Raw genomic sequence first — 9,291 nt, forward strand, 5'->3', positions numbered from 1 at the left:
AACACTTTTTAAGCAGTTACAGCAACATTTTGTTTCTCCTTTTACGATAATGGTTTTACATAAATGAATAAAAGTTGATCATTGTATGTACCCGTCATTGTTAAATGGTTGGTATCAACCCTCCCACTTTTGCTGGACAGTTTGGTTTGGTAAGGGAAGCTGAAAAATAACAGACTTACTAACTGGATCACCAGGTGAAAATAAAAGGAAAAATGCCCAACATAAGAAAACTAAAGCAGTCACCACATTAAGGGAATGGTAAGCTGCAATATATAACATTCTTACTTTTGGGTTTACATACCCTTTAAGTTATCTTATTCTAAAAGAATACATATCCCTGCATGTGGTGCTCATTGAGGAAGATGCTACCAGCTGATACCACTACCTGGGGAAGGGAAATCCACATTTTTGCTACTCTGACCATTAATAACCCCCTCCACAATTTTAGATGAAACCTTCTTCCTTCTAACCCTAAATTATGTCCACATGTCTTCTTTAAGGACCTAAGAGTAATGAAGTTATTACTGCTCTCAGAGTGGCCATGGATTCATTTATAGCCAGCAATCAATGTCATATAGCTCCTCACAGAGCCTGACCAGTCGTCAAAAACCTGAATCATCGAATACAGTAAGAAAATTATGTGTTTAAAATAAGGAATATATATATATTATTTTAAACACCTTTTAAACACATATTATTATAAGGAATATAGTCTATATTGCTTAGACTATGTCTCTATTAGCTGCTTAGTACGTCTAGCCACTGGGATTTAAGTCATGCCACAGATTTCACTAGGCCATTTCAAAACATTGAATAGTTTCCCTTTAAACCACTCAAGTGTTGCTTTAGCAGTGTGCTTAGGGCCATTGTGCTGCTGGAAGGTGAACCTCCGTCTCAGTCTCAAATCTGCAGCAGACAAACAGGTTTTCTTCAAGAATTGTCCTGTTTTTAGAGCCATCCATTTTCCTTTCAGTCCTGACCAGTCTTCCAGTCCCTGCTGATAAAAGACACCCCAACAACATAATGCTGCAACTATCATGCTTCACTGTGGGGATGGTGTTCTCAGGGTGATGGGAAATGTTGGGTTTGCACCACGAATAGCATTTCCCACGATAAATGTAGTCTCATCTGATTAGAGAACCTTCTGTTTGCACGTAAACGTTAACACTTTACACACTATTACATACTTAACTTTCTGCCAGCCTGATCCTGCCAGCCTGATCCTGCATTCCTTTCATGTTTCCATTACATCCCTGTGCATGAGACCATATAGAGTAAGTTCATGCTGTAATTAAGTCAATTAAACAGAAAATTGTTGGCACAAGTGACAAAGACTCTGGAGTAAACAGATCTTCCAGATGTGTCATAAGCAAGCATGAAGCTGCACTTTGTCTCTGTGAAGGAGTTTCCTGTAAAAGACTGATCTGTTATGCTTTCTGCTTGTGAAGGATGACTGGTAGTTTTCTGCAGGCAGCCTGTCATACTGGAAAACTGAACTTAATCCCTTTTTGTAGGTTCACCAAAAAGTAACCTGTGTATAGCCCTTAGTGAGTCACAATTCAATCGTCTCTTTAGCTATGTATCAACTGATTTTTTTTGTCAAAGTGAAATTTCAGTTTTGTATTTTAAAAGAATCCGTTTCAGGCAGAGATTCACAAACCTTCTGTGGGACCGTTTCATGAAAGTGCAGCTCACCCAAAAAACGATCTCCTATTCCAGGACATACTTGTAATTTGACTTCCAGATCTCCATAAACTTAGGAACATGAGCTGGAAATAAGATTTCTAGAGGTGTTTAATAATTTAACAGTGTACACAAACGAGGGACATTTTGTGCAGTAATTCTACATGTTTTATAGCAGAATATGTGCGTCAAATGTTTATGTATTAAGAAAAACAGAATAAAGTAAATCAAATAATTTTATTCTCCAGTTTTAGAAAATTAGAAGTCTGATAGCGCTGCATTTATTGGAGAAATACAGCTCAATATATTCTCACATTCTCTGGACTGGTTTAATTCCCAAGATGTCAAACCCTTTGGCCATTACAGCAGCTGTAGCATCACACAGCAACATCCTGCCCATGTTCACCTTGATAACATTACCTGGAAAATACAAAGCATGATATAATGAACAGACGCGTACACTAGTACAATGCTTATATAAGACAGCCAAGGCAGCACCAACTACATTATTCTAAGTGAACTCATTACTCCATCTATCAGAATGAAAGTGTTTCTGCTTCTTCCTGAGTCTATGTTTGTACTAGGTATGTACTGTAAAGAGTATCTAAATCCAAACACAAAAGTAATATATTGGCTCTTTCCAGTCCTTCGTTATTTTGAGGCAGCTGAGTTCGTTATTTTTCCTTTATTTTCACCGGGTGATCCTGCAAATCATACACTTCCTGTCTCCCATCATCTATGGAGGGAGCCATGGTTACCACCCAGGCTGGATTGCTGGAACATGTCTTACACTTATCATCTCCATTACATGGGGGAGATATTAATAGTGTACAAAGGGAGGAAACCTTTGTTTTACGATTAATGTTTAGCTCACAGGAAGTGATGTGGACTCTGCATGTCTGGCAAGATCAACAGGTATTTACTGTACTTGCTGAAAACGTTCCTGGATGTGGTGGCTGAATTTCTTTTATTCAGGTTAAGGACTGGTGAGCTGAAATATATTACATTTTTGTTCCTGAGAAGTATTAGGTATCCTTTAACCTCTTTTCTACCAGTATACATTTTTAATTGGCAGATTATAAAAACTTTGCTGTTGAAAGAAAATCAGTTAAAACCTTTTTTTCTTTAAATAATTTTGGCCTTTTTTTCCTATCGTAAAAATAAATACATTTAAAAAGTGGTTATTAAATGGCCCCTAAGGTAAGCTCTGTCTACAAAAAGTGATAGAAAATACATTAGGGTAGAATGTGGCATGACGGAGAAATTGTCGGGCAAACTATTACAGAGCTGAAAACTGAACCGGTAATGAAGGGGTATTACAGGGGCTACTTAAAGTGGTCAAGGATGAGAAACCGAAGACAAGACCTTGCACTGAAAATGCTGATCCAGGTCCATAGTCTGCTTCAGCCTGGAATGTCTCAGGAGCATGTGAAAACCTGGCCATATTGCTCAACTGGGGCAGATCTTGATACATCAAGGTTGGGACACATAGGACATTAGGAATACTGTGTCCAGTCGTACGGGGACATCTTAGAAGTTTTTTTTTTTTAGTTCATCATCTGCTTGAAATTAAAATGTTAAAATGTACCGAAACCCCTTTATAACACAAGAACATACTAACCAGTCTGCCTGCATTTCTCCACACAGTAGCAGTTGTCATAGAACTCTGTGAAGGTGGTGGCCAGCTCATACAGATAATCACACAGAACATGCAAAAGGAGGTCGTCCAGGATCTTCTGCAGAATCTCTGGGAATTTCAGGATACATTTGCCCAGTTTCCACTCTTTCTCATGCTGCAAAGTGACCTTGGTCTCCTGAGCTGCTTTGCGAAGAGCCTCTTCACTGATGTTTGCCAACCTTGCTATAGATCTGAACCCATGAAAAACAAATATAGATTAATATTATATAACTTAATACCGTGTTTCCCCCGAAAATAAGACAGTGTCTTATTTTTTTTTTTGCACGAAATAAGACACTAGGTCTTATTTTCGGGGGATGTCAGTGTGGTCCTGGGATTTTTGCTCATCGTTCTTCTGATCATTTTGACCCCACGGGGTGAGATCTTGCGTGGAGCCCCAGATCGAGGGAGATTATCAGTGGTCTTGTATGTCTTCCATTTTCTAATTATTGCTCCCACAGTTGATTTGTTCACACCAAGATGCTTGCCTATTGCAGATTCAGTCTTCCCAGCCTGGTGCAGGTCTACAATTTTGTTTCTGGTGTCCTTTGACAGCTCTTTGGTCTTCACCATAGTGGAGTTTGGAGTGTGACTGTTTGAGGTTGTGGACAGGTGTCTTTTATACTGATAACAAGTTCAAACAGGTGCCATTGATACAGGTAATGAGTGCAGGACAGAGGAGCCTCTTAAAGAAGAAGGTACAGGTCTGTGAGAGCCAGAACTCTTGCTTGTTTGTAGGTGACCAAATACTTATTTTCCACCATAATTTGCAAATAAATTGGTTCCAAATCAGCCGATGTGATTTGTCTGGATTTGTTTTCTCATTTTGTCTCTCATAGTTGAGGTCTACCTATGATGCCAATTACAGGTCTCTCTCATCGTTTTAAGTGGGAGAACTTGCACAATTGGTGGCTGACTAAATACTTTTTTGCCCCACTGTATGTGTTACAGATGACTGAGAGGCTCTTAATGCCTAACTTCAGCAAAAATGTTATGTTGGAGAGTGTGGGAGAGCTCAACATTGTGACTCAGGTGTGGAGATCTACCCTGGACAGAAAGGTAAGAACAATAACCTTTTATTACACTATTAAACATGTTTTTTTGTCTCTGTCCCTATTAGATGGCTTTCCATCCTTCTGCCAGAATGATGGGGGTCCCCATGTTAGAAATGCCAGTTTAAAAACAGAACAGGGAGAGGTGCCTTAACTCCTTAGGACATTAAACTAAGGCTGGCTGGATGTGGGTATCTGGTAGCAAGTACTAAGCCTTCTCCATTCTTAGTGCCATGGCACTCTAACAACTTTGTATCAGTGATTTGTAGCAGCTACCAATATCTGACTTTTTCCCTGGCGATTTGTAGTTAGTTGCAGATTTTCTGCTGTAGCTCACCACAATACTGATCTATGTAGCTACAAATTACTAGTATGACACGGTCATCGTGAGCTGCATTGGATAACACGAGTTGCTACTGAAGCTGGCAATTTTGTCACTAGCTCCAAATGCCAACAAATCGCTCAGAAATATAGATACAAATTGTTTGAAATTTTAGTGACTCAGTCCTTTCATTCGCTGCCATTAATTTCCTAGCAACAAAAATGCTACAAAAAAGTAATTCTATAGCTGCAACAAATCACCTTTACAAAACTGTCAATGTGACATGGGTTTGTGGGCAAGCATCAACCCACCTAGTGGCAGGACAGGCTTCTGGGTATATACCCTGTGGTCTACTCTGATCCCTTCCCCCAGATAGAATACTAAGCCAAATACTATGTGAATGACAGCCGCCTTTCTTCCATATAAACATATGGCTCATAAAACATCTGTGTATAAGCCTACATGGAGTATGTGACATTATTTGCATCAAGTACCTTATTCTAGTATAAGCATAGAGTAGATACGCTGCTGTATTGCCTCGGTCATCCAACATTTTGTCAAATGAGAAGATGTAGTCATTCATTCTGTTGTGTGACAAATCTGCATACTTAATGCAACCAAAGGCAACAGCTCTTTGAGCAGCTAACAATTCGTCAGGCGTCAGAGCCTAGAAAACAAAACAAAGAAACCTTATATGTGGTGTAAAATCTTATTACAACAGTGCTATTTCCAGAAGCTAACAATATTCTAATTAGCAAACACTTTCTTTCTATAATTAAAAACATATACATCATAAAAGCAACTCATTTAGAGCAATGTTTTTCAATTATGTATTGCTCAGACACAACCGTTTAGAGTCACATATGATTTTGTAAGCTTCAGTGAGACCAATGATCTATGAAAAAGTCATTATGTATAACATTAAAAAGAAAATACATTTACCAGGAGAACAAAATAGGTAAAAAACAAACAAACTGCTGCACGTGGCAAACTAACATTTTAAAGACTATTTTTTTTAAAATTCAGCTTTGTAGCGTTACCTTCTGTAATGAGCTATACAAACATTAGGACTGAGAGAGGAAGAGTACTGAAAAAGAGTTTGAAAAAGAGTTTGAAAAAGAAAAACTTTCCTACAACATAATTAAGCTCGGTCAAACCCCATAGACTTCTATGGTTTGTATCCTGGGTCAGAAGACACTATGGGCACGGTGTCAAAGAAATCAATAGGAATTACGCAGATGCAGTGAGCTGAAAGATTTTAGTTCACAACAATGTGACAGTCTGAAACTGTCAGATGCAGATAAGTACAGTCTTGTGAAAAAGAAAGTACACCCTCGTTGAATTCTATGGTTTTAAGTATCAGGATATAATAAAAATAATCAATCCCGAGGAGGTCTTAAAACTAGGTAAATGCAATCTTCGATGAACAACAACACATGACATATTACACCATGTTATTATTTATTTTACAAACGAAGCCAAAATGGAGAAGTTACGTGTGGAAAAAACTAGGTGCACACTTATTACTTTGATAGGAATAAAAAGGCTAAGTAGCAGACAATGGCCATCATTAGAACTTCTACAAAACATAAATAGGGCGGTTGGTACTGCACACATTATGTAGTTTACCTTATCTCTCTCTTTATCCTTTAGCTTGTCCATAGAACGTTTCAGCCCTTCTTCCAATAAGTCAATTAGTCTCACTGTGTCACCTGACCTAGTCTTAAATTTCTTCCTGAAAAAGAAACAAATTCAAGGTAAGAGGGTTCATCTGGGTAAAATGGAAGAAAATAAATAGAGCAGATCGGATTCTGTCAGATGTGTAAATAACAGAAAAACATGGAAATGGGTGATAATTAGCTACAGTCAAACACAAAGTAGAAAAAACATCTATTTTACAATGGCTATATGGGGGCTTTTTGTAGAAGAACATCTTTGTGCAAATCCTATATTACCTATGTATCCACCTCAACCCATATCAATATTTTACCAAAGGCACCAGTGATCAGATTTACAGCACCTTTCTAAGGTCATAAAAAAGGTTTTACTGTAAACATGAATGTCTCATAGTATGTTCCAACACAATGTTATTTAGAGCACCATATAGTCTGGAGATAGTGACATTTTTGTACTGACCAATACAATAACTTGGAAGCCCCTCGCTAATGTAGACAACAGATCTATATGAAGTCAGAATATGAATTCTCCTAAGGAGTTGAAATCTAGGTCATGACCTGTATAGACTGTCACACATAAGCCTTCAGATGTACTTTAACCCCTTCGTGACTGACGACGTACAGTGTACGTCGCCAGCATCGGGGCTGTTTAAACAGACTCCCGGTGAACAAAACATCTTAAGTCTTTTCTTGTTCAGGCTCATGGAGAAATCTTTCAATCTCCATTCACGCCAAACAGTATCTCCCCTGACAGCTATTGTATTCTGACAGCTAGGGATGTCCCGATACATAGCGCCGAAGCTTGCACTATGGTTTTTTATTTACCTGCCGCGCCAAGCGTCACGTCACTGCTGTTCCGGTGGGCGGCTCTCCAGTTGGGGTCCTAATTTAGGTGGCCGGTCCTCTGGGCAGTCGCCGGCCACCTAAATTAGCACCCCACCTGGAGCGCCGCCCAACGGAGCAGCAGTGACGCGACACTCCTCTTCAGCTCAGCGCCGACGACGTCCTCACGTGTGAGGAAAATCGTTCGGCAACAGTAAGTGAGACGGGGCCTGGGCTTAGTGTTTTGTGTGAACAAGAATCTATTGCTGCAGTGAATTCTATATGTACTGTACATATTCCCAATACACTGCAGCAATAGATTTACAATTCTCCCCTGCTAATCTGAATGGATTAAATGATTGATAGTACATAATATGTAGTTGTACTATGGATCATTTAACCTATTCATGTTAGCAGGTCAAAATTGTAAATCTATTGCTGCAGTGCATCCTATATGTAGTACATGTACAGTAGATATAGAATGCACTGCAGCAGTAGATTTACAATTCTGACCTGCTAACATGAATGGGTTAAATGATCCATAGTTCAACTACATGTTATGTACTACGGATAATTTAACCTGTTCAGATTAGCAGTGAAAAATTGTGAATCTATTGCTGCAGTGTACTCTATATGTAGTACATAGTACATGTACAGTACATATTCCAAATACACTGCAACAATAGATTTACAATTCTCCCCTGCTAACATGAACAGGTTAAATGATCCATAGTACAACTACATTAGTTAGTACTATTATGTACTATGGATTATGATTTAACCTATTCATGTTAGCAGGGGATAATTGTAACTCTATTACTGCAGTGTACTGGACGTGTGTACTGTACATGTACTATGGATCATGATTTAATCTATTAATGTTAGCAGGGCAGAATTGTGAGCGCCTCCCACAAGATGAGCACCAAGACGCAATGCAGCGATCCTGCCCAGCGCCGACTATGAGAGGCACCGCGTGAGGCAACAGGGATCGGAGTGAAACTGTGAGTGAGGGAACCTGGGACATGGCTGGCTGTAAATCTATTGTTGTAATGTACAGTAAATGTGTACTGTATATGTAGTACATATACACTGAGTGGCCAGATTATTATGACCACCCCATCAGTACTTCGTTGGGCCACGAGATAACTCCAAGAGATGACTTCGTTGGGCCGCCTCGTGACTCCACGAGATGTTGAAAGGTGATGCGAGGAATATGACACTGCACTGTTGCCCTTCTGTTGTCTTGTACCAGTCTTGCCACTCTCCGTTCTGCCCTAACATTGACTAGTCGCTGCCGGCCACAATTCGCACGTTCAGACCCAGATTTTCGGCTGACAGTCCAGTCTTTAAACACTTTAACAATGAGCCCCTCTTGAACATTTAACAAATTCTGCTGTTTTGCTGATACTCGCTCCATGGCTCGTGCCAACAATCATCCCACGTTCAAAGGCTGTTACATCGCGTTGTTTACCCATATCTTCAGAAATAAATAACTTCTACTGTCGTGGTAAACAACCTGCTTCCCTATTTATAATGGTCTGGCCCTCTAGCAACTTCAGCGCGAAATTATAGCTATTTATAGCTAATTTGCCTACAAACGTCAGGTGGTCATAATAATCTGGCCACTCAGTGTATACAGCACACACCTCCACTACATTACAGCAATAGATTTACAATTCTCCCCTGCTAACATGAATAGGTTAAATCATGATCCATAGTACATAACATGTAGTTGTACTATGGATCATTTAAAGGTTTAAAAATGTGACCTGTCCCTTTAAGAAAAAGTATCGGTAATTGGATCTGGCAAGTACATGAGGGGAAGTACTTGTACTTGGTCTTGAAAAAGTGGTATCGGGACATCCCTACTGACAGCCTACACTGGAGGCTGCCAGAATACCTGAACAGTGACTGCAGCTGGGTGCAGTTACTGTTCAGCCAACATCTTTCCACCTGGCAGGACTTCCCACTTAATTTTGGTCAACAAAAAAGGCTCAAATTCGATCCATTTATAGTCAGCAATGATTACCTGAACTAAAAAAAAAAAAAAAAAAAAAA

The 9,291-nt window shown here is 39.4% G+C and overlaps 1 protein-coding gene across 2 annotated transcripts in view; it reads right to left on the reverse strand.

The window, feature by feature from the left end:
• Positions 1-1,871: 1,871 nt before the first annotated feature.
• The window catches only part of RARS (arginyl-tRNA synthetase), a 32,068-nt gene continuing 24,648 nt past the window's right edge, over positions 1,872-9,291 (reverse strand). For both annotated transcript variants that reach the window (XM_018562533.1, XM_018562532.1), the window contains 4 exons: positions 6,365-6,470; positions 5,230-5,402; positions 3,305-3,552; positions 1,872-2,103 (listed from right to left, as the gene is read on the reverse strand). In XM_018562533.1, the coding sequence (XP_018418035.1) occupies positions 1,994-2,103; positions 3,305-3,552; positions 5,230-5,402; positions 6,365-6,470 (637 nt within the window). In that variant the 3' untranslated portion in view covers positions 1,872-1,993. The remainder of the gene's footprint in view (positions 2,104-3,304; positions 3,553-5,229; positions 5,403-6,364; positions 6,471-9,291) is intronic.

The sequence above is a fragment of the Nanorana parkeri genome, unplaced genomic scaffold (assembly GCF_000935625.1).
Source record: "Nanorana parkeri isolate BGI_ZX_2015 unplaced genomic scaffold, ASM93562v1 scaffold582, whole genome shotgun sequence".
Lineage (NCBI taxonomy): Eukaryota > Metazoa > Chordata > Amphibia > Anura > Dicroglossidae > Nanorana > Nanorana parkeri.